Below are 27,896 nucleotides of genomic sequence, written 5' to 3' on the forward strand. Positions count from 1 at the left end.
CACCAACATAGGACAGTACCCACTGGGGCTGGGAAGGCTTTCTAGAGGGGGAGGAGATGTGTGAAGAAGACAAAGCTAGTCGTGGAGACTCCCCTCTGCCCCCCAAATGTCTTCTTTTGGTAACTGGCCCCAGTTAGGAGACTGTATTAGTTTTCTATTGCTGAGTAACAAATGACCACACAATGTGGCAGCATAAACCAGCATCCACTTATCATCTCACAGTTCCATAGGTCAGAAGTCTAGGCAAGCTCTACCGGGCCCTCTGCTCAGGACCCGGAAAGGCTGAAATCAAGGTGTGAGCTGGCCAGGCACTCATCCAGAGGTTCCAGGAAAGAGCCCACTTCCAAGCTCATGGAGGTGGGGGCGATTCTATCCTTTCATCTGTAGGATGAGGCCCCGGTTTCCCTGCTGGCTGTCTGCTGGGTGCTGCTCTCCACTCCTAGAGGCCACTCTCTGGTTCTTTCCATGTGGCCCCTCCATTTCCAATCTAGCAACAGTGCATCGAGTCCCCCTCTTATTTTGAGCACCTGACTTCCTCTTCTGTTACGACCTGGAGAAGATAGTCTGCTTTTTAAAAAGAAAATTTTGGCTGGACACGGTGGCTCACGCCTGTAATCCCAGCACTTTGGGAGGCTGAGGTGGGTGGATCACCTGAGGTCAGGAGTTTGAGACCAGCCTGGTCAACATGGCGAAACTCCGTCTCTAGTAAAAATACAATAATTAGCCAGGTGTGGTGGTGTGCACCTGTAGTCCCACCTACTCGGGAGGCTGAGGCAGGAGAATTGCTTGAACCTGGGAGGTGAAGGTTGTAGTGAGTCGAGATCTTGCTACTACACCCCAGCCTGAGCGAGAGTGAGACTCCGTCTCAAAAGAAAAAAAAAAAAAAAGTGGAATCCAAGATGATCAGCAAGTCTAGAGGATGGGGAAGAAGATGGCAGGATCATTAATAGAAATATAGTCCTGCATCGTTTAATGATGGGAATACGTATGTTCTAAGAAATGCATCATTAGGTGATTTAGTCATTGTACGAGCATCACAAAGTGTACTTACACAAACCTAGATGGCACAGCCTACTACACACCGATGCTATGTGGTGAGCAATACATACCTGTACAGCAGGCTATGGTGCTGAATACTGTAGGCAATTGTAATGTAATGGTATGTATTTGTGTATCTGAACACATCTAAACATAGAAAAGGTACAGTAAAGATACTGTATTATAACCTTATAGAGCCACTGTTGCAGGCTGGGCGTGGTGGCTTACGCCTGTAATCCCAGCACTTTGGGAGGCTGGGATGGGCAGATTGCTGGAGTCCAGGAGTTTGAGACCAGCCTGGGCAATATAGTGAGACCCCTGTCTCTATGAAAATACACAAATTAGCTGGGCATGGTGATGCATGCCTATAGTCTCAGCTACTCAGGAGATTGAGGTGGGAGGATTGCTTGAGCCTTGGGAGGTCGAGGCTGCATTGAACCAAGAGTGTGCCACACTGCATTCCACTCCAGCTTGGGTGACAGAGTGAGACCCTGTCTCAGGAAAAACAAAAACAAAAAAAAAAAACCACTGTTGCATATGCAGTTCATCATTGACTAAAACATCAGTATCCATTGCATGACTGTAAACCCCAGGGCTAATTCTGTGGTGACAGGAAGGGCACCAAGTTTCTGTGTGGATTTCAAATATTCTGTATCCTCAGGCTTTGTTAATCCATGCATTTTGCCTTCAGAGAAGTCAGTTCCCCCAGCAAGGAGCTGTCAGGGCCACCCTGCTTTATGCCTTGACTCCTGGTTACTGTTTTGAGGCCTAAGAACAGCTCAGACACGGTGGCACGTGTTAAAATCCAAATGGGGTGAGGATGAGGGGGTCACAATCATCACCAGGCCAATGTCAGCATCTGGAGCTGAATACAGAGACGCCTCTTGGCCAAGTGTTCCGGGCAGCATCCATGTGCCGGTGGGGTTGACTTTTTGGACGCTGCCTGGGAGCTCACACAGATGGTCACACTGCGATGTCGGTGGGGCTGTGAGCAGTCATGGCACCTCCGCAGCTGTTCCTGGGCTTATCTGCTGCAAATTAGATTATTGGTCATTCATATTTTTCCTTCCCTGTCTCTCTTTACCCATTCTGTTTCCAACAGGTGATGATAATAAAGGTGCTTTCATGGAAAATATGGGATCTCTGTAAAGATAAGATCCCTTTCTGTGAGTGTGGCTTGCTAAGTTGGGTAATTTATCTGTTGACAGCTTCTCAGTCACTTTTTCACCTTGGTTTCTCCAGATGGCTGGGACTTGATCACTCACAGGAGGAGGGAACTTCTTTGTGGTTCTGTTCTTGTCTCACACAGGCAGAGGTCTTACTGATAATTTGGAGGGGCCAGTCAGAGGCATCCTGGATAGCGGGGAGTCTGAAAGGCAGGCCAGGCTGGGCATGGCAGCTCACACCCGTCATCCCAGCACTTCAGGAGGCTGAGGTGGGAGGACTGTTTGAGCCCAGGAGTTTGAGACCAGCCTGGGCAACATAGGGAGACCCCATCTCTATAAAAATTTTAAGAATTAGCTGGGGCTGGGTGTGGTGGCTCATGCCTGTAATCCCAGCTGAGGGACTTTGGCCAGGTGTGGTGGTGGGCGCCTGTAATCCCAGCTACTCAGGAGGCTGGGGCAGGATCGCTTGAACCTGGGAGATGGAGGTTGCGGTGAGCCAAGATCGTGCCACTGCACTCTAGCCTGGGCAATGAGAGTGAAACTCCGTCTCAAAAAAAAAAAAAAAAATTCTTTTCTCTGCCTTACAGATGAGGAAATGTAGACTCAAAGTACTTGTGGAATTTGCCCAAGGTCACACCATAAGTGGCAGACCTAAGACTAACAAGAACAGATTATGTTTCTTTCTAGGCTGTGTTTCATGTTTATACATAAAGCACCTGCTCATTCACTTTTTCTTTTGGGTCTCCCAAAACTCTTTGAGATGAGCAAGGCAGGTATTAGAATATCCTCATTTTCCAGAACAGGAACTGGAGACCCAGTTCTGTTCCTCTGTCCTTAGCATAGACCTCATTCTCAAGCCTGTTGTCTCATGGTTGCAAGATGACTGCTGTGCCTCCACACCTCACACTGATGTTCTAGGCAGAAAGAAGAGGAAGGGTGAAGGGATGAAGGGCTTTCCCTTAGCAAGTCCTTACCTTCTTATTCGGGAGGGGGAAATCCTCCCCAGAGTTTACCTCCCCAGAGAGGTAAACCAGGCTTTGCCTGAGGTACCCAGGTGGCAACTTTCAGAGCTGGGATTCAATCTCAGGTCCAGTGTCTTGTCTTCTGGACCCCACTGGCTGGGTGTGATCAATGGGCAATCAACTCATTGAAAGAGACAGAGACACAGAAGCAAAAGGGACAGATGGACTTCATGTGCTTCAGTTTTGCACAAGCCTACCTTTTTTTTTTTTTTTTTTGAGACAGGGTCTCAGTCTTTTGCTCAGGCTGGAGTGCAGTGGTGCAATCATGGCTCACTGCAGCCTCTAACTCCCCAGGCTCTGGTGATCCTCCCACCTGAGCCTCCCTAGCACCTGGGACTACAGGCACACGCCATCACGCTCAGCTAATTTTTGTATTTTTTGGAGAGATGGGGTTTCGTCATGTTTCCCAGGCTGGTTTTGAACTCCTGGCCTCAAGCAATCCACCTCCCTCAGCCTCCCAAAGTGCTGGGATTACAGGCGTGAGCCACCATGCCTGGCCTGGTGCAGCCTTTTGTAGTATTTCTGTCATTGCCCTGGCGGGGATGGCAGGTGTATCTGGGACCACATGGTGAAGAGCCAACACTTGGTCTTGGACTCAGCGTTGCATACAGACGTGGTCTGCATTGCCTTTTTGTACCAACTGATCTCACGGCTTTTGTGTGTGTTTTCCAGCCTTGCTTCCAGACTAGCATTTGCTGCCAGAAGGGGAATTTTCTAGATCGACAAGTCAGACTTTATCTCAGTTGTTATCTTCCTCTCCTTGAACACAGGTAGCACAGAGGAATGGATGTTTCTTGACAACCCAGTCTAGTCATATGGCAAAATAAACGAAAAAAACAGCACCCATGTCCAAGTGAGTTTTCTGCTTGTCTTGATAGAATTAATTGTGGTTGGAAGCCAGGCATGGTGGTGCACGCCTGTAGGCCTGGGCAAGATGGCAAGACCCCATCTCTACAAAAATAAAGAATAAAAAACATTAGCTGGTGCAGCAGTGCATTTCTGTGGTCCCTGCTACTGGGGAGGCTGAGGTGGGAGGATCCGTTGAGTCCAGGAGCTTGAGGCGGCAGTGAGCCACAATGATTGCACCACTGCATTCCAGCCTGGGGGACAAAGCCTGAAGCTATCTCTTACATTTTTTTTTCTCAAAGTTCTGGAGGCTGGGAAGTCCAAGATTAAGTGCTGGCAGATTCAGTGTCTGGTGAGGGCTGCTTCCTGGTTCATAGAGGTGCCTTCTTGCTGAGATCTCAGATGGTGGGCAGGGCTTGGCATCTCTGGAGCCTCTTATAAGGGCACTAATCCCATTCATAAGGGCGTCAACCTCATGACCTGATCACCTCCCAAAACTCCCACCTCCTAACACTATCACCTCTGAGGTTATAGATTTTGTTGGAGACAGAAACATTCAGACCATAGTGGTACTCAATAAAATATTTATTAATATGTATTAATTCTGGGAGTCAAGCAAACCTAATGAATTAATCACTGGGATTTTGACACCACAGTCAGATAAACAATTTAAAAATGTGTTGCATATTCTGCAGTTATTCCATGACTCAAAGTTATGTATTAAACTACTGTCGGCCGGGCGTGGTGGCTCACGCCTGTAATCCCAGCACTTTGGGATGCCGAGGCGGGCAGATCAGGAGGTCAGGAGATTGAGACCATCCTGGCTAACACAGTGAAACCCCGTCTCTACTAAAAATACAAAAAATTAGCCGGGCGAGGCGGCGGGCGCCTGTAGTCCCAGCTACTCAGGAGGCTGAGGCAGGAGAATGGCGTGAACCCCGGGGGGGCGGAGCCTGCAGTGAGCCGAGATCGCGCCAGTGCACTCCAGCCTGGGTGACAGCGAGACTCTGTCTCAAAAAATAAAATAAAATAAAATAAAATAAAATAAACTACTGTCAACTTTGGGAGGCGAAGGCGGGCGGATCACCTGAGGTCAGGAGTTCGAGACCAGCCTGGCCAACATGGTGAAACCCCATCTCTACTAAAAATACAAAATTAGCCGAATGTGGTGGTGGGTGCCTGTAATCTCAGCTACTTGGGAGGCTGAGGCAGGAGAATCACTTGAAACCAGGAGATAGAGGTAGCAGTGAGCCGAGATCGCGCCATTGCACTCCAGCCTGGGCAACAAGAGTGAAACTCCATCTCAAAAAAATAAAAAATAAAATGAAATAGATAAAATAAACCACTGTCAAAGTAGTGTTGAAAATGTGGGGATGAAGGCTGAATTTAAATCCGCTTTCATCAAGGAAACTTCATATGGTAATCATTTCTTTTCCACTTTCACTAGTGGTCTGAAATGTGGACAGCATTTGCTGCCGACAAGGAAACCGGCTGCCTGCTGGGTGCCCATCAGCTTTTGACACAAAGGAAGGGGCCGCCTGTGGGAGAAATGACAGAAATGAATGATGTGGTGTGGCAGGCAGGGCACTGCTGGATGTGACCTGCGAGGAGGGCGTTTAGGCAGTCAGAGCCTTGCTGTCCTGTGCATAGTGGAAGCAACTGGGGAAGAATCCCCTTTCTGTTTGTCAACCAAGAGAGTCCGTATATTTTGCAAACTCCATGTGTTGTCAAACTAGGTGCTGTTTAATAACAAGTTTAATAATAATCTGTTTCTTTTTGTTCCAACCTGCATCATCTTGAAGTGCCCTTTCCTTTTCTTTCTTTCTTTCTTTCTTTCTCTCTTTCTCTCTTTCCTTCTTTTGTTTTCTTTCTTTTTGTTTTCTTTCTCTTTTTCTTTCTTTTCTTTCTTCTCTCCTTCTTTCTTCCTTCTTTCTTTCTCTTTTTCTTTCTTTTCTTTCTTCTCTCTCTCTTTGATGAGGTCTTTCTGTGTTGCCCAGGCTGATCTCAAACTCCCAGGTTCAAGAGATCCTTCCACCTCAGCCTACCAAAGTGCTGGGATTATCGGCGTGAGACCCCTCACCAAGCCAAAAAAGAGCAGAGACATAAAACAGGTATCTATACATGCATGTTCATAGCAGTAATATTTACGGTAGCCAAAAGGTAGAAACAAACCAAATTTCCATCAACAAATGAGTGAATAAACAAAATGCGCTCTATCCATGCAATGGAATATTATTCAGTCTTAAATAGGAAGATATTATTGCCACCAGCCATTAGAAAGGGCAGGCAGAACTTCTGCTCCCTGCACAAAGGCGGTTAATAAGGAAGAAAGAAGCCCCTAGAGCTGAAAGGCTCCAGGCCAGGTGCAGTGGCTCAAGCCTGTAATCCCGGCACTTTGGGAGGCTGAGGTGGGTAGATCACCTGAGGTCAGGAGTTCGAGACCAGCCAGGACAACATGGTGAAACCCCATCTCTACTGAAAATACAAAAATTAGGCCAGGTGCGGTGGCCCACGCCTGTAATCCCAGCATTTTAGGAGGCTGAGGCAGGAGGATCATGAGGTCAGGAGTTCGAGACCAGCCTGGCCGACATGATTAAACCCCGTCTCTACTAAAAATACAAAAATTAGCCAGGCGTGGTGGCGAGTGCCTATAATCCCAGCTACTCAGGGGGCTGAGGCAGTATAATCACTTGAACCCGGGAGGCAGAGGTTACAGTGAGCTGAGATTGCACCACTGCACTCCAGCCTGGGCAGCAAGAGTGAAACTCCATCTCTAGCAACAATAACAAAAGAACTGAATGACTCCCCCTTGTCTCCAGGAACGAGGCGCTGGCCATTTGCCCATGTGACCTGGCAAGTGACGCCATTTAGCTGCCGTGTTCGAGCCAGGCTCACTAACCAAGGGCAGCTCCTAGAACTTCCTGTGGGGATGATATCCATTGAGCACCAGGCTGTGAGCAAGGCTCCTGGATGAAGCCAGCTTGTACTGCCCGCCTTCCAGAACCTTTTGTCTGCAGGGTGCTGCTCTCTCATGACAGCCACAACTTCCGGGATCACCTGAGCCTCAAAAATGCACCAGGAATTCACTTTGCAGCACGGCACATTCCAGATCCCCATGGAGGGCGGCCACACCCAGATTCCAAAGGAGAACCCAGGCAGACCTGGCTCCTCCTTCAGGCCTTCCCCCCTTCTCAGGTGTTTCTGCCTGGTGACTTTGAGCCATGGTGTGGCAGGAATGTGGTCTGCTTCTGCACTTGTGCGTGACATCATTTGTCCCCGTCAAGGGACAGGTTTCTTCATCTGAAGCAAATTTCTACAGCCGTCCTAGTTTCGCTTTGGCAGCAGATATGGCTGGGGACTGTGCATGGCTGGCTTTGTGCATGCCTCTTCCTCAAGGACAGCCCTACGCTCACTCTCTGCCTCTCCATCTTCCAAAGGCTTCCAGCTGGCTGCTGAGCCACCTTGCACCATGACCGCAACCTGCAGTTCTGCTTCATTTCCTGACGTCTTCTCTTGAACCTTGTGCCCGGTGGCTTCACTGGCCTGTTTGATCCTCCATAGCACAGCCCACACTCTTGGGCTTTGCCCGGGACATTTGTCCTTCTGTCTTCTGGCCACTAATCTGACTATATTAGAGTTCTGTGGAGAAACAGAACTGATAGGATATGTGGACAGATAGAAGGATAGATAGCTAGATCTATATCTGTCTATCCATCCACCCACCCATCCATCCATCCATCCACCCACCCATCCAACCAACCATCCATCAATCCATCCATCCATCCATCCATCCATCCACCCACCCATCCATCCATCCATCCATCCACCCATCCATCCATCCATCCACCCACCCATCCATCCACCCAACCACCATCCATCCATCCATCCATCCATCCATCCATCCATCCATCCATCCGTCCATCCATCCCTATCCTCTAGCTACCTATCTACCTAAAGGAATTGTCAGTTGGGTGCAGTGCTCATGCCTATAATCCCAGCACCTTGGCATGCTGAGATGGGAGAATCTCTTGAACTCAGAAGTTTGAGACCAGCCTGGACAACGTAATGGGATCCCATCTCTACAAAAAATTTAAAAATTATCTGAGGATGGTGGCACGCACCTGTAGTCCCAACTACTCTGCAGGCTGAGGCAGGAGGATTGCTTGAGCCTGGGAGGTCAAGGCTGCAGTGAGCTATGATCATACCACTGCACTCTGGCCTAGGTGACAGAGTGAGACCCTGTCTCTAAATAAATAAACAGTTTCATGGGATTTGGGGGCTGGTAAGTCTGAAATCTGTAGAGCAGCTCAGCAGGCTGGAGACTCAGGGAAGAGTTGATGCTGCAGTCTCGGTGTTTTTTTTTTTTTTTTTTTTGAGATGGAGTCTCACTCTGTGACTCAGGCTGGAGTCCAGTGGCGTGATCTCGGCTCCCTGCAACCTTTGCCTCCCAGGTTCAAGCAGTTCTTCTGCCTCAGCCTCCCAAGTAGCTGGGACTACAGGAGTGTGCCACCACGCCCGGCTAATGTTTCTATTTTTAGTAGAGACAGAGTTTCAACATGTTGACTAGGCTGGTCTTGAACTCCTGACCTCAGGTGATCCGCCCACCTCAGCCTCCCAAAGTGCTGAGATTACAGGCATGAGCCACCACACCCAGCCAATGCTGCAGCCTTGAGCCTGGAGGCAGAATCTCTTATTTCTCTGGGAACCTCAGTCTTTTCTGTTAAGGCCTTCAACTGATTGGATAAAGCCCCCCCACACGGTGAAGGGTGATTTCCTTTACTCAGAGTGTGCTGATTTAAATATTAATTAATCACACCTAAAACAATACCTTCACAGCAGAATCTGGACTGGCGTTTGACCAAACAGCCAAATACCATAGCCTGGCCAAGCTGACACATAAAACCACACCCTCCTTCAAGGCTTCCCTCCAGTGTGGCTGGTTGGTAATAGCCGGCATTAGTTGAGTATTTACTACATACCAGGTATTGTGTGAAGTGCTTTTTTTGGCTTGTTTGATTTAATCCTCATAATAGCCCTATGATGTAGGTTTTATTTTGGTCTTCGATTGACAGGGAAGAGAACTGAGGTTGAGAGAGGTTGAGTAACTATCCCAAGGTTGCACAGCAAGCTGAAGAGCCAAGGTCTGAAGCCAGGCAGTCCCACTGCAAAGCCCGCTGCTTTAGCTGCACACAGTCCTCTTCCAGAACCCGCAGGAACTCCTTCCACTTCCCTAATCCCTGGCTCCCAGCTCTATCCTAACTTGCAGGTCTTGGAGGCACTTTCCCTTCATCCGCCTACGTCTTCGCCTCCTTCCCTATTTGTTGGGAGCAGATAATGGGTTTGTTGCATATAAATGAAGCCCAGGATTGCATGTGGCCAGGCACTTCTGACCTCTATCACTCTGGAAACCAGGGCACTCCTGAATGGCCACTGTCCCTGGCTGGGCACTGGTGAGGTCATACCTCCTGCAAGAGGCACTGTGACCCCCGGGCCCTTACGGCTCCAGCGGATACCAAACCAGGAGGAAGCCCAGCTCTGGTGTGAGGGGTCATGCAAGGTTAGCCTCCAGCAGGGCGCCATGGCCTGGCCTCCGCAGAGGCAGTTAATGCAATTTCCACCTTCTCAGGAGACTTAAGGATCCCAAGAATGTGATGTTGGCACTGTCCTAGCAGTGCTGCCCTAGCTCTCTGGGCTTTGCTTGCCTTCCTCGACCTCCCTGAGCCTCATGAACCACGATTTCGGCCCTGCCTGGCCCTGCGTTCTACTCACTTGCTGCCCAGGGAACCAGCATGCTGGCCCTTGTCTCTGATTCTTGGATGGATGGGTTGCCCAGACCCGCCCAGGGCTGATTCTGCTTCCCACTGCCTGCCTGCCCCAGGCCTGAGCCTTCCTAGGGTTGTGGCAGAGGCAGCTACTACTGAGGACTGGGGATACTGTAGGCCCGAATCTGCGTCGTCCTTCAATTAGGTTGGACAGTATCCCCCCAACAAGACGTGCAATTTCCCAAACCTAGTCCCTGTGAATATGACCTTATTTGGAAATGAGGTCTTTGTGGATATAATTAACTTAAGGATCTTGAGATGTGATTACCTGGGTGGGCCCTAAATCCAATGACAGGTGTCCTTTTAAGAGTGGCCAACATGGCAAAACTCCGTCTCTACCAAAAATACAAAAAATTAGCCAGGTGCATGCCTGTGGTCCCAGCTACTTGGGAGGCTGAGGTGAGGGATTGCTTGAGCCTGGGAGGCAGAGGTTACAGGGAGCCGAGATTGTGCCACTGCACTCCAGCCTAGGTGACAGAGCCAGACTGTCTAAAAAAAAAAAAAAAAAAAGAGTGGAACTGAACTGGAAGGAAGAGAAGTAATTGAATGCAGCTGAATTAGAAGGTGGCCGTCTAATTCAGGACACACCTGAGTTCAATGCTTCCTCTAGTATGTATTGGCTAAATTTGGTTTCCTCAAAGGGTGGTGTGGATCGAAGGAAATAATAAGTGGAAAATGACTGTCACAGAGTAAGTGACCATAAATGGTGGTTATTATTCTAAGGGTCAAGCAGAGAGGAACACTGGGATAGAAACCTGGGGTTCGAGCCCCAGATTCCTCTATCATAGGATGGCTGTGACTTTCCAGGAGGCATTTACACTGGCTCTGAGTGTCGGAGCCCGCATCTCTCTGTCCGAGGGGGCCGGTTTGTCCTGTCCTCTTACTTGCAGGACTACTGTGAGACTCACAGGACTTTGGGTACAACCCTCTTTTTCGCCCAGGCTGGAGTGCAATGACGTAACCTTGGCTCACTGCAACCTCCGCCTCCTGAGTTCAAGCAATTCTCCTGCCTCAGCCTCCCAAGTAGCTGGGATTACAGGTGCGTGCCACCATACCCAGCTAATTTTTTATATTTTCAGTAGAGAAGGGGTTTTGCCATGTTGGCCAGGCTGATTTTGAACTCCTGACCTCAGGTGACCCATCCACCTTGGCCTCCCAAAGTGCTGGGATTACAGGCGTGAGCCACCGTGTCTGGGCCTTTTTTTTTTTTTTTTTGAGACCGAGTCTCACTGTGTTGCCCAGACTGGAGTGCAGTGGCACGATCTCGACTCACTGCAACCTCTGCTTCCTGGGTTCAAGCGATTCTCCTGCCTCAGCCTCCCAAGTAGCTGGGATTACAGGCGCCTGCCACCATGCCCAGCTAATTTTTGTATTTTTAGTAGAGACGGGGTTTCACCATGTTGGCCAGGCTGGTCTTGAACTCCTGATGTCAAGTGAACTCCTTGCCTCAGCCTCTCAAAGTGCTGGGATTATAGGCATGAGCCACTGTGCCTAGCCCAAGAGTTTGGGTGCAACCCTCTTGCAAGCTGTATTTCAAAAGCCCAGGGTGTTTGTATGATGATTTACACGTAATACAATGTCCCAGCATGTTGCACCCTGGTATCTGTGAATGCATGTTTGTGCAACTCAAGAGGTGGGAAAAGGTGGTTTCAGGCTTTGGATTTTACCAGGATTTGAACTGTGCTTATTAAAGAAAGTTGGCTTTCAACCAGGAGGAATGAAACTGCAAACAAGCATTCCCTTTTCAGCATCGCACGATTTTGCAGCACTTCTTGCTTCGTGTGGCCACCGATGGGCTTCTAGTAGCAGGTGTGGTGAGGGACAATGAAATGCAGACAGTCTGCATTGAAGCCCTAGGGCCCAGGAGCCAGGCTGTCCCAGTGCCGGCCCTTCCTGGACCCTGTGTGGGACAAGCCTGAACCTCTGAGCCTCGCTGGGACTACTTACCCGGGATTATTCCCTCAGGTGGCATAAATGTAACTGGATCACCGCCTTCCAGCTGTTAGAGCCTCAGGTGACACACACCTAATTTTAAATTGCATGGTGGTAAATAACAGACGCAGGTCTTGACTGTGAGGGGAACTCAGGCGAGAGATCAGCTCTTTCCTCTTGGGGAAGTGAATGAAAGCCTCACTTGGCAGCTTTTCTTGGAGTCATTCCCGCGATGAATCCCATCTCAAGAACCTCATACTCCCATCCCTGAAGATTCAATGGCTAGAGAGGTACATGCAAGAGGGGTAATTGTGCAGGGTGAGGGGTGTGATGGGGAGAGCCAGCAAAATGACTGTGCAGTGGAAGTAGAAAAAATATTTTTAATTTAAAGGAACAAATACCCTTTTTTTTTTTTTTTTTTTTTTTGAGATGGAGTCCCTCTCTGTCCCCCAGGCTGGAATCCAGTGGTGCAATGTTGGCTCACTACAACCTCCGCCTCCCAGGTTCAAGTGATTCTCCTGCCTCAGCCTCCCTAGTAGCTGGGATTACAGGCACACATCACCATGCCTGGCTAATTTTTGTATTTTTAGTAGAGACGGGGTTTTACCATGTTGGCCAGGCTGGTCTCAAACTCCTGACCTTGGGTGATCCACCCGCCTTGGCCTCCCAAAGTGCTGGGATTACAGGCGTGAGGCACCACAGTCGGCCACAAATACACTTTTAATTGATCTCAGATAAAAACTACTCAGGGAAGGTCAGTAATCGTTTTAGCCCCTAATCTGTTAGAACTTTATCCCGAGTAGCATTGAGGATGGGTTAACTGATTCTTTCCACTAGTTCCCACCATCCACAGTGTTAGAAAAAACAAGGCATTGTCTCAGTTTAGGACAAAGGCATGGCTGGCAACCAATTCCAGTCTCTCATATTCTGAATTTTTTCTTTAACTCTTCTACTTTGTTGACGTAAGCTTCAGCTTTCATGGGATCTTCCTTGGCAGCCCCTTTCGGCTAATTCCAGGGATCTCACTTGGCCTTGCCCTTGAAGTCCACCATCCCGGGCCGTTCTGTATTTATGTTGCCTATAGTCACTCGTTTGTAGTGGCTGTAGAGGAACAGCATCTCATCATCGGCTGGCTTGGTCTTGAAGTGCTTAATATCCCGCGCATCTTTTTTTTTTTTTTCTTCCCAGCTCAAGTGATTCTCCTGCCTCAGCCTCCCGAGTAGCTGTGATTACAGGTGCATGCCACCTATGCCCGGCTAATTTTTGTATTTTTAGTAGCGACAGGTTTTGCCATGTTGGACAGGCTGGTCTGGAACTCCTGACCTTAGGTAATCTGCCTGCCTTGGCCTCCCAAAATGCTGGGATTACAGGTGTGAGCCACCACACCCAGCCCTCCACAGCTTTCTGAAACTCAGCCTGAGACTGGCTTGCAAGGACTCCAGGGAGCCAGCGGAGGAGGCGAGGAGCAGGAAGCGATTACTAGGACTGCACTGGCAAGCGCCTTTAGGGGAGGCGCAGCCCCACACTCTCCAACCCTGCTCGGGAAGTAGAAATTTAAAAATAGTGTTTCTCAGGCCAGGGGCAGTGGCTCATGCTTGTAATCCCAGCACTTTGGCAGGCCGAGGTGGGAGGACCACTTGTGTCCCAGGAGTTGGAGGCCAGCCTGGGCAACATAGTGAGACCGTGCCTCTTCCAAAAAAAAAAAAGGGATGCTGGGCATGGTGGTGTGCACCTGCAATCCCAGCTACTCAGGAAGCTAAAGTGGGAGGATTACTTGAGCCTGGGGAAGTTGAGGTTGCAGTGAGCTGCGATCGTGCCACTGTACTCAGCCTGGGCAACAGAGTGAGATTCTGTCTCAAAAAAAGTAAAAAAAAAAAAAAAAAAAAATAAATAAATAAAAAGCTTTCCTTGCAGGGGCCGAATTTGGAATGACTTTCATCCTGACCTTTGAGCCTGGCCCTACCTACTGACCCCTTTGCCTGCTTATCTAGCCCTGCACCTCCTGGCTTGGCCACTTATCTGCCCGGGCCACAGCACGTGCTGTTTCTCACAATGCGCCCTGCTCCTTGGCCCACAGTGCGTTTCTTTCTGGAACTCTTTCCTCTTAGCCCCGTGGCTGCCTGGTAGGGTCCTACCACCTCCCTCAAGACACCGTGCTCACCCTTCCTGTATCAAAGATGCTTTTCCAAATCTGCTAGGTCCACATGAACCTGCTGTCTTTCTGCACCCTCCCAGGTCCCTTTCTTTCTTTCTTTTTTTTTTTTTTTTTGAGACGGAGTCTTGCTCTGTCGCCCAGGCTGGAGTGCAGTGGCGCAATCTTGGCTCACTGCAAGCTCCGCCTCCCGGGTTCACGCCATTCTCCTGCCTCAGCCTCTCCGAGTAGCTGGGACTACAGGCGCCCGCCACCACACCCGGCTAATTTTTTGTATTTTTAGTAGAGTCGGGGTTTCACCGTGGTCTCCATCTTCTGACCTCGTGATCCGCCTGCCTCGGCCTCCCAAAGTGCTGGGATTACAAGCGTGAGCCACGGCGTGCGGCCCCCAGGTCCCTTTCTAATGACACTCACCATGGCCTGCTTTGTTCTGAGCTGTGGGAAGTCTGTGCGCTCTAGGAAGGCAGGTGGTGGTTCTTTTCCACTTGCTTGTTCTTAGGCTTATGATTTTATTTTCATTATTATTATTTAGAGACAGAGCCTTGCTCTGTTGCCCAGGCTGGAGTGCAGTGTTGCAGTCATAGCTCGCAGTAGCCTCCAATTCCTGGGCTTAAGCAATCCTCCTGCCTCAGCCTCCTGAGTAGGTGGGACTACAGGCAGAGACCATGGCACCTACCTAAGTTTTTTTTTTTAGTTTTTTAGTCTGGGCACAGTGGCTCACGCCTGTAATCCCAGCACTTTGAGAGGCTGAGGCGGGTAGACCACTTGAGATCAGGAGCTCGAGACTAGCCTGGTCAACATGGTGAAATCCCGTCTCTACTAAAAATATAAAAAATTTAGCCAGGCGTGGTAGCACACGCCTGTAATCCTAGCTACTTGGGAAGCTGAGGTTGGAAGGATGGCTTGAACCCAGGAGGCAGAGGTTGCAGTGAGCAGATATTGCACCACTGCACTCCAGCGTGGGTGACAAGAGTGAGATTCCATCTCAAAAAAAAAAAAAAATTTAGCCTGGCATGGTGGCACAAACCTGTAATCTCAGCTACTTGGGAAGCGGAGGCTGTAGTGAGCCAAGATGGTGCCACTGCACTCCAGCCTGGGAGACAGAGTGAGACCTTATCTCAAAAAGAAAAAAGAAATTTTTTTTGTAGAGATGGAGTCTTGTGTTGTTGCCCAGGCTGGTCTTCAACTGGCTTCAAGCAATCCTCCTGCCTCACGTCCCAAAGCACTGGGATCATAGGCATGGGCCACCATGCCCAGCCTTTTATTATTATTATTATTAATTGTGGTAAAATACACATACCAGAAAGTTTACCACCTGGATAAGCTTGTTAGGGCTGCCATATCTAAGTATTGCTGATGAGGTGGCTTAAACAACAGAAATGTATTTTCTCACAGTTCTGAGGCCTAGAAGGCTAACAGCACAGTGTGGACGGGGTTGGTTTCTTCTGAGGCCTCTCTCCTTGGCTCATAGATGGCTGTCTTTTCCGTGTCTCCTCATCATCTTCCTTCTGTGCCTCTGTATGTCCTAATTTCCTCCTCTTTTTTTTTTTTTTTCGTTGAGACGGAGCCTCACTCTACTGCCAGGCTGGGGGGCAATGGCTTGATCTCGGCTCACTGCAACCTCCACCTCCCGGGTGCAAGTGATTTTCCTGCCTCAGCCTCCCCAGTAGCTGAGACCACAGCTACTGGCACTCGCCACCACGCCTGGCTAATTTTTGTATTTTTAGTAGAGAAGGGGTTTCACCATGTTGGCCAGGCTGGTCTTCAACTCCTGACCTTGTGATCTGCCTGCCTCTGCCTCCCAAAGTGCTGGGATTACAGGCGTAAGCCGCTGTGCCTGGTCCCTAATTTCCTCCTCTTATAAGAATACCAGTCATATGGGTGGATCACGAGGTCAGGAGTTCAAGGCCAGCCTGGCCAAGATGCTGAAACCCCGTCTCTACTAAAAACACAAAAATTAGCCAGGCGTGGTGGCACGCACCTATAATCTCAGCTACTTGGGAGGCTGAGGTAGGAGAATCACATGAATCTGGGCGGCAGAGGTTGCAGTGAGTTGAGATAGTGCCACTGCACTCCAGCCTGGGCGACAGAGCAAGACTTTGTCTCAAAAAAAAGGATACCAGTCACAGACTGGGCACGGTGGCTCATGCCTGTAATCCCAGCACTTTGGGAGGCTGAGTTGGGTGGATCACCCAAAGTCAGGAGTTGGAGACCAGCCTGGCCAACATGGTGAAACCCCGTTTCTACTAAAAATACAAAATTAGCTAGGCGTGGTGGTACGTGCCTGCAGTCGCAGCTGCTCGGGAGGCTGAGGCAGGAGAATCGCTTGAACTGGAAGGCAGAGGTTGCAGTGAGCTGAGATCACACCACTGCACTCCAGCCTGGGTGGCAGAGCAAGACTCCGTCTCAAAAAAAAAAAAAAAAAAAAAAGAATACCAATTATAGGCAGGGCGTGGTGGCTCATGCCTGTAATCCTAGCACTTTGGGAGGCTGAGGCAGGCGGACCAACTGAGGTCAGGTGTTTAAGACCAGCCTGGCCAACGTGGTGAAGCCCCATTTCTACTAAAAACACAAAAATTAGCCAGGCGTGGTGGCATGCGCCTGTAATCGCAGCTCCTCAGGAGGCTGAGGCAGGAGAATCGCTTGAACCTGCGAGGCGGAGGCTGGGCGACAGAGTGAGATTCCATCTCAAAAAAAAAAGAAAGAAAGAATACCAGTCATATTGAATTAGGGCCCATCCTAATGACCTCATTTTAACTGAATCACCTCTTCAAAGACCCTATCTGCAAATGCAGTCATATTCTGAGGTACCGGGGTTGGGGACTTCATCATCTGGATTTTGGAAGGACACAATTCTGCCCTTAACATCACCATAACCATTAAAACATTTTTTCTGAGACAGGGTCTCACTCTGTCACCCAAGCTGGGGTGCAGAGATGTGATGACAGCTGACTGCAGCCTCAAACTCCCAGGCTCAAGTGATCCTCCTGCCTCAGACTCCTGAGGCGCCAGGACCACAGGTGCATGCCACCACACCCGGCTAATTTTAAAAAAAAGTGTTTAGCCACGCGTGGTGGCTCACACCTGTAATCCTAGCACTTCAGGAGGCCGAGGTGGGCGGATCGCTTGAGGTCAAGAGTTCAAGACCAGCCTGGCCAACATGGTGAAACCCCATCTCTACCTAAAAATACAAAAATTATCTGGAAATCTTTTGAACCTGGGAGGTGGAGGTTCCATTGAGCCGAGATTGTGCCACTGCAATCTAGCCTGGGCAACACAGTGAGACCCCATCTCTACAAAAAAAAAATTATTATTATTTTTTTGAGACAGGGGTCTCGCCATGTTGCCCAGGCTGGTCTTGAACTCTTGGCCTCAAGCGATACTCCCCACTTTGGCTTCCCAAAGTGTTGAGATTATAGGTGTGAGCCACTGCACCTGGTCTAGAACCATTTTTTTTTTTTTGAGACACAGTCTCGCTCTGTTGCCCAGGCTGGAGTGCAATGGCACGATCTCGGCTCACTGCAAGCTCTGCCTCCCGGGTTCACGCCATTCTCCTGCCTCAGCCTCCCGAGTAGCTGGGACTACAGGCACCCACCACCACGCCAGGCTAATGTTTTTGTATTTTTAGTAGAGACAGGGTTTCACTTTGTTAGCCCAGATGGTCTTGATCTCCTGACCTCGTGATCCGCCCTCCTCGGCCTCCCAAAGTGCTGGGATGACAGGCGTGAGCCACCGCGCCCTGCCCGCTCTATAACCATTTTTAAGTGTACAGTTCAGTGGCATTAAGTATATTCACGTTGTTGTGTAGTGGTTACCACCATCTGTCTCTAGAAGTGTTTTCATCTTACAAACCTGAAACTCTTTATCGGTTAAATAACTCCCCATTAGTCCACCGTGGCCTCTGGCAACCAGCAGTTTCTTTTCTGTCTCTGTGAATTTGACTACTCTAAGTGCCTCATATGAGAGGAATCATATAGTATCTGTCTTTTTGGGTCTGGCTTCTTTCACTCAGCGTAATGTTCTCCAGGTTCATCCATGTTATAGCGTGTCAGAATTCCATTCCTTTTTAAGGCTGAACAATATTATACATAGGAAAGCAGGTTAGTTTTACATTTATCTTTAGTATTCAGCAATTTACCACATTGCTTTGACTTAGTAAGTACAATCAGGATTTGTTTCATTAAATTGGGTTAATTTACTTGAAGGGCTGGGGTGGAGAATGGGGTCTAGGAAAAACTCAGTGGTACTCAGCTGTCATTCCTAGAACTCAAGACTTTCTTTTTTCAATATCAATACAAAGCTATTTTTATAGTCTCTAAAGTTTGATAGTCTCTAAAGTATTTTAGACATAGACTGAAATAGAGTTCTGGTTTTTATCAGGGAATTAAGGCCCAAAAAGCATTAGGTTGGCCGAGTGTTGTGGCTCATGCCTGTAATCCCAGCACTCTGGGGGGCTGAGTCGGGCAGATCACTTGAGGTCAGGAGTTTGAGACCAGCCTGGCCAACATGGTGAAACCCCATCTCTACTAAAAATACAAAAATTAGCTGGACGTGGTGGCACACACCTGTAATCCCAGCTACTCGGGAGGCTGAGGTAGGAGAATCACTTGAACCTGGGAGGCAGAGGTTGCAGTGAGCCAAGATCACGCCATTGCACTCCAGCGTGGGTGACAGAGTAGGACTCCATCTCGGAAAAAAAGCATTAGGTTGACTAGAAAAAGCTTATAGACCTTGCAAGCCCTAGTCAACTCTTTTTGGCCTGAATAGCTCTTTGGAGTAAGAGTAGATTGTCTCAACACAGTGTGAACCCAGAGACCCACACCTCTCCTTCCATGGCTCCCATGAACTGAGCCAGAGCAAGCTACAGTGAAGCGTTCAGTGCCTGGGCGTGGTGGTGTGATGCAGGGGGATTGATTTTTCCCATCAAGGCCCCAAATCCCCTAGGCCTTTGGAGATTTAGAACGAGGCTTGGACTTGAGGCTACTTTGAGATACTCTCGGTTTCATTTCCAGCTGTGATGGCCTTAAGGTTCCCTCCAAATGGGATGATGCGTGCCCTAGGTTACGAAGGGCAAAGGGGTCAAATGGTGCCCTTGCAGAAAGTTGGTAGTAACTCCTATCTGCCTTATGGATTCGGTTCTGTACTTACATTTGAGCATGGATGTGTCAGATATTCTGGGAAAGCACTGTACATGCGATAATGAAGCCACACTAATGAAGACCTGGCCCTGGAGAAGCTGGGAAGCCATCCAGCTTCCACCTCCTGCCCCTGCTCACCTCCTACCTGGAACCCGCTACGTGCTGGGAAGAGAGCACACTTCTCTCAGACCGACTCAGAGTGTTGAAATAAGGTCCATTAACCACACACTCCTCAGGGCTGAATTCACAGCACAGACGCCCAGTGATTTATTCCAGCAGTGTGTGTGTCTCTCAGCAACACTATAAATTGCCAAAGAAGACCCATGCCTAACCACCCCAAGATGGGGAGGGACCCAGAGAGAATACAGAATGCGGATCCACTGTCTCCTCCTCCTGGATAGCTGCTCATGGCTGCATCTGAGAGCACATGGGTGCTGTTCCAAATGAAAACATGATTCCTAGAAAACCATAAGCTTATGGCTACTGAGAGCAATAAGACTTTTATTATTTATTGATTTTATTTGTATTCTTTGAGACAAGGTCTCACTCTGTCACCCAGGCTGGAGTGCAGTGATGCAATCACAGCTCACTGTAGCCTCTACCTCCCGGCCTCAGGCGATCCTCCCACCTCAGCCTCCTGAGCAGCTGAGACTGCAGGCATGTGCCACCATGACCCGGTGATTTTTAACTTTTTTCTAGAGACAGAATCTCATCATGTTGCCCAGGCTGGTCTGGAATTCCTGGGATCAAGCAATCCTCCTGCCTCGGCCTCCCAAAGTGTTGGGATTACTGGCATGAGACACCATGCCTGGCTTCTCCTGGAGTTTTTCAGTTTGAAAAAAAATTATTATCTATTGGCATTGCGATCATATTTGTCTGGCTCACAAACTTATTTTGTGTTTTTTTGAGATGGGGTCTCCCTTTGTCACCCAGGCTGGAGTGCAGAGGCGTGATCTTGGCTCACTGCAGCCTTTGCCTGCTGGGTTCAAGTAATTCTCCTGCCTCAGCCTCCCCAGTAGCTGGGATTACAGGTGTGTGGCACCACGCCCCCCCTAATTTTTGTATTTTTAGTTATTTTTAGGAGAGATAGGGGTTTCATCACGTTGGCCAGGTTGGTCTTGAACCCCTGACCTCAAGCGATCTGCCCTCCTCGGCCTCCCAAAGTGCTGGGATTACAGGCATGCGCCACCGCACACAGCTGGCAAACTTATTTTTGAGTAATGTTAATGATATTTTGGTACTACCCTATGGCTAAAATAAACACGCATCTTCCTAACAAGCCTGCGAGTTTCTCCCACGCTGGCTGCAGATGCGTGCTTCCAAGGAAGTTCAGGTTCATCATGGTAGATCAGCCCCATCTGCAAGTGACTGCCACAGGACTCCCGGGTAAAGGTTGGCAGCATGCAAATAGTATTGAAACTATCCCTGCTGATGGTTTGCTAAGCGTAGGTTTTGAAAGTGAAGGCTGAGACTTCCAGCCTTCTGCCCCTCTCAGCTGAGTGGCAGCAGGTGGGAAGGGTCTTCTCTGGAAAACCTGACTAATTAATCCAAGGAAAAATAACAGCAGATGGTGACACAGGGGTGGGATCCCCAACAAAATGACCTGGCCTGATTATTCTAAAAAACATGTGATTACAAGAATCACCCTGGGAGGTTTACATGCCTGTCTGCACCCCTTCCCCATCCCCAGATGGTTGCATGCAGGTGTCATCGTCATTCTCCACCCTGTTTGAAACCTGCTTTTTCTCTCTGGAGCTTCTCCCTGTAGCTCTCTGTAGTTCTGAAGTTGCACCGTGCTGTGTCTTGGTGTGGGTCTCTTTCCAGTCATTGTGTTGGCCTCTTGCTGGCCCTTTTCAATCGCACCCTTCATTTAGGAAAACGTTTCTTGAATGGTTCTTCAGTAGTTTCTCCCTTCCGTGTTCTCTCTTCTTTCTGAAACTCTTTATTATTTGGAGGCTGGCTTTCTTGGCTATTCTCATTTTCTTGCAGAGACAAGAAAATTCCATTACTCTTTTTTTTTTTTTTTTGAACTGGAGTCTTGCTCTGTTGCCCAGGCTGGAGTGCAGTGGTACAATCTCAGTTCACTGCAATCTCCACCTCCCAGGCTCAAGTGATTCTCCTGCCTCACCCTCCCAAGTAGCTGAGATTACAGGTGCCGACCACCACGCCTGGCTAATTTTTGTATTTTTAGTAGAGGTGGGGTTTCTCTATATTGGCCAGGCTGCTCTCAGACTCTTGACTTCAGGTGATCCACCCGCCTCGGCCTCCCAAAGTGCTGGGATTACAGGCGTGAGCCACTGTGCCTGGCCCCATCTATCTTATTTCTCTTTCTCACGGTTCTAGAGGCCAGAAGTGTGAAATCAAAGTGTCCGCAGAGCCACGCTTCTTCTGAAGGTTCTGGGGCAGGATCCTGCCTTGCCTCTCTTGGCCTCTAGAGGCTCCCAGGATGGCTTGGGGTTCCTTGGCTGGTGGCTGCATCACTCTTATCTCTGCCTCTGTCTTTATATGTCTTTTGTCTTATCTGTCTTCTCTTCCCCTGCATGTCTCTGTGTTTTTCCTCCTCTTTTTCTTTTTTTAACTTTAATTTTTCTTTTTTTTTTTTTTGAGACGGAGTCTCACTCTGTTCCCCAGGCTGGAGTGCAGTGGCGGGATCTCAGCTCACTGCAAGCACCACCTCCCGGATTCACACTATTCTCCGGCCTCAGACTCTCGAGTAGCTTGGAGTACAGGCGCCCGCCACCATGCCCTGCGAATTTTTTTTGTATTTTTAGTAGAGATGGGGTTTCACCGTGTTACCCAGGATGGTCTCAAACTCCTGACCTCGTGATCCAGCCGCCTTGGCCTCCTAAAGTGCCCGATTACAGGCGTGAGCCACCGCGCTGGCCTTAACTTTAATTTTTTATTTTGAGACAGGGTGCCCAGGCTGGAATACAGTGGCGGAATCACAACTCACTGCAGCCTTGAACTCCTGGGGTTAAGTGATCTTCCCACCTGAACCTTCTCAGTAGCTAGGACCACAGGTGCGTGCCACCACACCTAGCTAATTTAAAAAAAACATTTTTGGGCTGGGTGCGGTGGCTCATACCTGTAATTCCAGCACTCTGGGAGGCCAAGGCAGGTGGATTGCTTTAATCCAGGAGTTTGAGACCAGCCTAGGTGACATGGCAAAACGCCATCTCTCTAAAAATACAAAACTTAGCCAGGCATGGTGGTGCATGCCTGTGGTCCCAGCTGCTCAGGAGGCTGAGGTGGAGGGATCACTTGAGCCTGGGAGGAGGACGTTGCAGTGAGCCAAGATCACGCCACTGCACTCCAGCCTGGGCAACAGAGCAAGGCCCCATCTCAAATAATAATAAAAAAAAAGCGCAGGGCTCACTCTGTTGTCTGGGTTGGTCTCAAACTCTTGGGCTCAAGTGATCCTCCTGTCTTGGCCTCCCAAAGCCTTGGGGTTATAGGCATGAGCCACCGTGCCCGGTTCCTCTTCTTAAAATGACGCCAGTCATTGGATTTAGGGCCATCGTAGTCCAGTACAACTGTATCTTAACTAATTATGTGTGCAAAAGCCCATTTCCCAATAAGGTCACATTCTGAGTATCCTGGTGGACATGAATTTTGAGGGGGCACCGTTCAAACCACTTCACAGCTCTTGCATAGTTTTTCCTACACCCAATCCTGGGCTCCTCACCATTATTCCACACAGGATGGGATGGACGCTCCAGCAGGAGCTATACCAGGTGACAAAGCTGAGTGACAGACCCCATGCTTTACTTCGAATCTCCCATCTGCTCTTTCAGCTAAGCTCATCTTGTTGGGGCCACCAATCGGCACCTCCTTACCTTAAAATGTGATTGCCAGGTGGGTGCTCACACTTGTAATCCCAGCACTTTGGGAGGTGGAGGCAGGTGGATCACTTGAAGTCAGGAGTTTGAGACCAGCCTGGCTAACATGGTGAAACCCTGTCTCTACTAAAAATACAAAAATTAGCTGGGGGTGGTGGCGCATGCCTGTATTCCCAGCTACTTGGAGACTAAGGCAGGAGAATTGCTTGAAACTTTTTTTTTTTTTTTTGAGATGGAGTCTCACTCTGTCACCCAGGCTGGAGTGCAGTGGCGTGATCTCGGCTCACTGCAAGCTCCGCCTCCTGGTTGAACCCATTTTTTAAAAAATAAAAATATATTAATATAACTCCCATATGCAGTCATTCAATGAATATGTATTGGCCTCTGAACTGGGCACGGCTGGATTTAGAATCTATGGATGTGGCTAGATGGAATACACCTGGTTATGGAGGCACCTGCAGGTATTTTGGTGATCTTCTCCAAAAGATCTTTTGCTTTGCTGAGACGCCTGTTCCTCTTGTCAATGTGAAGGTAGCTGCTGGAGACTTGTGAACAGCCACCAGGATCAAGGCAGTCAATGGTAGGGAAAAAATGTGGGTAAAAGCCAAGTGTGTGGCTCACATCTGTAATCCCAGCACTTTGGGAGGCCGAGGCAGGAGGATCACTTGAGGTCAGGAGTTCAAGACCAGCTTGGCCAACATGGTGAAACCCTGCCTCTACTAAAAATACAAAAATTAGCTGGGTGTGGTGGCATATGGTCGTAGTCTCAGCTACTTGGGAGGCTGAGGCAGGACAATTGCTTGAAACTGGGAAATGGAGGTTGCAATGAGCTGAGATCATGTTGCTACACTCTAGCCTGGGCGACAGAGTGAGACTCCATCTCAAAACAAAAAAAAAAAGTGGGTACATTCCTACAAACTCACCCTCATCAGCTGAAAGAGAAAAAGACTCAAAGCTTGTAACTGCAGTTTTGGACGCATGGTCAGGCAATAGCAGGGAATCCCCTCTTCCAGCAGATGGTTCTCCAAGATTGTTGTCCACCTGACAAATGAAAATCACGTAGGCACTGCCAAGTCCTCAGGGGCCTGTGTGATGAAAATGGCTACAACTCAATCATTATGCAACTTATCTCAAAGCCTATCATGGTTGCCACCCAGTCTGACCTCTGATATCCTGGAGCCAAGGTCCTCACCCATCATGTGAATTTGCATGCGAGGGAGGGTGAGGAGGAGACACTGAGGCAGGTAAGGCATTCTGCGAGCTTTTGCAGAGTTTGCATGGACACATTCTGATTCCCACTGTGTCCAGGTGGGAGTTCTGTACACAGCACAGATGGAAAACAGAAACTGTCTGTGGATTTGGCAGCACCGTGGATTGGGTGTTTGAAGAAAGCTGTTGCATCTGCCCCGTATCTTCTGTGAATCAGGTACCTTTATGCTTGTGGGTGGTCAAGAAGAAGAACCCAGAACCCTCCAGTGACTTCCCTTTGGGTCTTGGCATTATGAGAAGATGGTTAACCTCCTTTATAGAACTCTCCTTCACATCCAATCCTTCAGAAAGCCTAATTGATCCCATCTTCTTAACTCAACCCCTTCCCCTGGACATCGTTCCTAAGCCCCTTAAAGATACGGATGGTGGCTGGGTGAGGTGGCTCACGCCTGTAATCCCAGCACTTTTGGGAGGCCGAGGCGTGTGAATCATGAGGTCAGGAGTTCGAGACCAGCCTGGCCAATATGGTGAAACCCTGTCTCTACTAAAAATACAAAAATCAGCTGGGCATGGTGGTGGGTGCCCAGCTACACTGGAGGCTGAGGTAGGAGAATCACTTGAACCCCGGGAGGCAAAGGTTGCAGTGGGCCGAGATCGCACCATTGCACTCTAGCCTGGGTGACAAAGTGAGACTCCGTCTCAAAAAAAAAAAAAAAAAAAAAAGAAAAGAAAAAGATACGGATGGCATATCCTTGTACCTCCTGGGCCTGACACACAGTGCCAGGCATCACATCCCCAGTGCCCCGGGGTTGATGGCATGATTCACACCCTGACCTGGAGACTGGGGAGGCTTGTCAGCTTATAGGTTTCAACAGCAGGGAATGTGGCCGAATTGCTGCCAGAGAAGTAGGGAGGTGAGTATGATCATTACTTGTGTCTAAAAATCCGACATGACTAACTTACAAACACCTAAGTTACCACAAATGATTTGGGGAGGAGGAGAGAAGTGCAGCCAGGCGAACTTTCAGATCGTTTCAGGAAGCCAGGAAGCGGGGAGCACAGTGTTGCAGCCAGGGAGGGGAGACGGAAGCTGTGAGTCCTGGCTTTGAGGGCTTCCCGTCCAGCTGGGCTGTTGGATGAGACAGGTACAGTCTGTGCTGGGCCACCGTGAGGCTTGCAGAGGGTAGTGCCACGGTCACGCAGGGCGTCATGGCCTCAGAATTCTGAGATCTGGTTTTCCATCTGAACTCATCACCCTTAGTGGGAGAGCTAGGGTGCGTTTCTCTTCAATCCTGGGTTTCACATCTCTAAACAAGGGACAATAGTATCTACCTCAGAGGGTTGCGGCAATGACCAAATGTGTCACAGGTGAAAATGTCCAGTAGTTTCTGGCATTTATGACATGTTCGGTCAATGTTGGTTCACTATTATTATCCCATTTACTAAGCAAATGCATGTGACGCACCATGCGTTTCTGAACCTCATGTGTGAGAGTGCCTGGCATACAACTGATGCTCATTAAAGGTCTATTTTTAAAATTTTTCAATAAACTTATTTTGAAATAGTTTTAGACTTGAAGAGTTGCAGAAATACTAGCGAGTTTCCCTATATCCTACATCCAGCTTCCCCTAATTTTTTTTTGCCCCGAGATGGAGTCTTGCTCTGTTGCCCAGAGCTGGAGTGCAGAGGCACGATGTCGGCTCCCTGCAAACTCTGTCTCCTGGATTCAAGTGATTCTCGTGCCTCAGCCTCCTGAGTAGCTGGGACTACAGGTGCACACCACCACGCCCAACTAATTTATGTATTTTTAGTAGAGACGGGGTTTCACCATGCTGGCCAGGCTGGTCTTGAACTCCTAACCTCAGGTGGTCTGTCTGCCTCAGCCTCCCAAAGTGCTGGGATTACAGGTGTGAGCCACTGCTCGGGGCCCAGCTTCCCCTAATGTTAACGTCTTACCTAACCATAGTAGGAGGATCAGAACCAGGAAATTGCAGATCTTATGTGAATTTCGCCCGCTCTCCTCCTACTGTCCTTTCCTGTTCCATGTTCCCAAGCAGGACCCCATGTTCCATTTAGTTGTTGTATCTATTCCCTTAGGGACGATTCCTAGATTGTGACAGTTTCTCAGTCTTTGCCTTCATGACCCAAAAGTGTCCAAGGACACTTTTGATGGGTACTGGTTAATCGCTTTGTAGAACAGGCCTCAATCTGAGTTTGTCTGGTGTTTTCTTGCGATTGGACTGGGATTACACACTTCTGCAGGAATACCACCGCAATATATTACTTTTAGTTTTTTCCTCCTTTATTGTGGTAAAATACACTCAACATAACATTTACCATTTAAACCACTTTATTTTATTTTATTTTATTATTATTTTTTGAGATGGAGTTTCACTCTTGTTGCCCAGGCTGGAGTGCAATGCTGTGATCTCAGCTCACCACAACTTCCGCCTCCCGGGTTCAAGCAATTCTCCTGCCTTAGCCTCTCGAGTAGCTGGGATTACAGGCATGTGCCACCACGTCAGGCTAATTTTTGTATTTTTAATAGAGATGGGGTTTCTCCGTGTTGGTCAGGCTGGTCTTGAACTTCCAACCTCGGGTGATCCGCCCACCTCAGCCTCCCAAAGTGCTGGGATTACAGGCCTGAGACACCGCGCCCGGCCTAAACCACTTTAAAGTGTATGATTCAAGGGCAGTATGTAGATTCATCCTGTTGGATCATTTCTAGACTTTTTCATCATCCTAAAAGGAAACCCCAAGCTCCTTATCTTCCTCCCCTACCACCTGGCAACTTCCAGTCTGTGTTGCCTCTACGGATTTGCCAATTCGAGACATTTCATCTGGATGGAATCATATGCTATGTGGCCTTTTGTGTTTGGCTTCTTTCACTAGCATAACGTTTCCCGGGTTCCTCCACACTGCAGCATGCATCGGTGCTCCATTCCTTTTTGTAGCCGAATAATATTCCATTGCATGGACAGATCACATTTTACTTTTATTTTCTAGTTCAACAGTGAGACCTGGTGTGGGCCCCGGCGCTGGGCCTGGGAGGCGAGGGAGGGGATGGAAGACAGCTCTGTGACTGGCAGGAGGCACTGTGGAGTGTGGGGAGAAGGGGTCGGGATCTGCATGCTAGGGAGAACAGGATTTTATTTACACGTGGCAATGTTTATGGAGGCCAATGCAGAACTGCCGTTATGGGACGCGGACTCCTTTGAAAGTCTCATTCGTGTAAAAGGAAAAGCAGGAGTTCATGAGAAGGGGGAGAAGGGCTCAAGGACAGCAAGGGAAACTCCCCCTGGGGCGGGGGAAGTGGTCGTCGGTGGGCCCAGCTTTGGAGGCTTGGCCCGCGAAGGTCGCCCGTGAGCAGGTCCAGGGCAGGCCGAGTGCCCCGGGGCCCGCATTCATTGCTGACGGAGCAAGGGGAGCCTCCCGGGAGGGAAATCCAACGGTTGCAAACTTCGATTTATCCCAAAGGCGCGCCGAGCGTGAAGGCAACATTTTGATTTCCCAAACGTTGCGCCCAGCGGCTCCTTCCGCGGCAGGCGCCTTGAGGTCTCTCCGCAGGGTCGGGACCCCGGGCGGCCCGCGGTCTCTGGGGCGCCGAGGGAGGCCCGGCCCGCAGCGCCCGGAGCGCCGACAGAGTCCGCAGCGCGCGGCCTAGGAGCGGCGCCGCCCAGGGCGGAGGGCGGAGCCGAGCGCGCGCCCCCGCCCCGCCCCGCCCCGCCCCGC

General features: G+C 49.3%; 2 protein-coding genes across 2 annotated transcripts in view; one reads left to right on the forward strand and one right to left on the reverse strand.

Annotated features, from left to right (window-relative positions):
* Nucleotides 1-6,132: 6,132 nt before the first annotated feature.
* The window catches only part of ADCY9 (adenylate cyclase 9), a 170,316-nt gene continuing 148,552 nt past the window's right edge, over nt 6,133-27,896 (forward strand). Inside the window, exon 1 of the mRNA XM_058434123.1 lies at nt 6,133-6,183. The gene's annotated coding sequence lies outside the window, so the exon portion shown is untranslated. The remainder of the gene's footprint in view (nt 6,184-27,896) is intronic.
* On the reverse strand, nt 12,747-12,944 carry LOC116462655 (acyl-CoA-binding protein-like). Its single transcript, XM_032754115.1, is given in 1 exon segment — nt 12,747-12,944. A coding segment is annotated over 1 exon segment (198 nt).

This window comes from Hylobates moloch, unplaced genomic scaffold (genome assembly GCF_009828535.3).
Source record: "Hylobates moloch isolate HMO894 unplaced genomic scaffold, HMol_V3 SCAFFOLD_23, whole genome shotgun sequence".
Lineage (NCBI taxonomy): Eukaryota > Metazoa > Chordata > Mammalia > Primates > Hylobatidae > Hylobates > Hylobates moloch.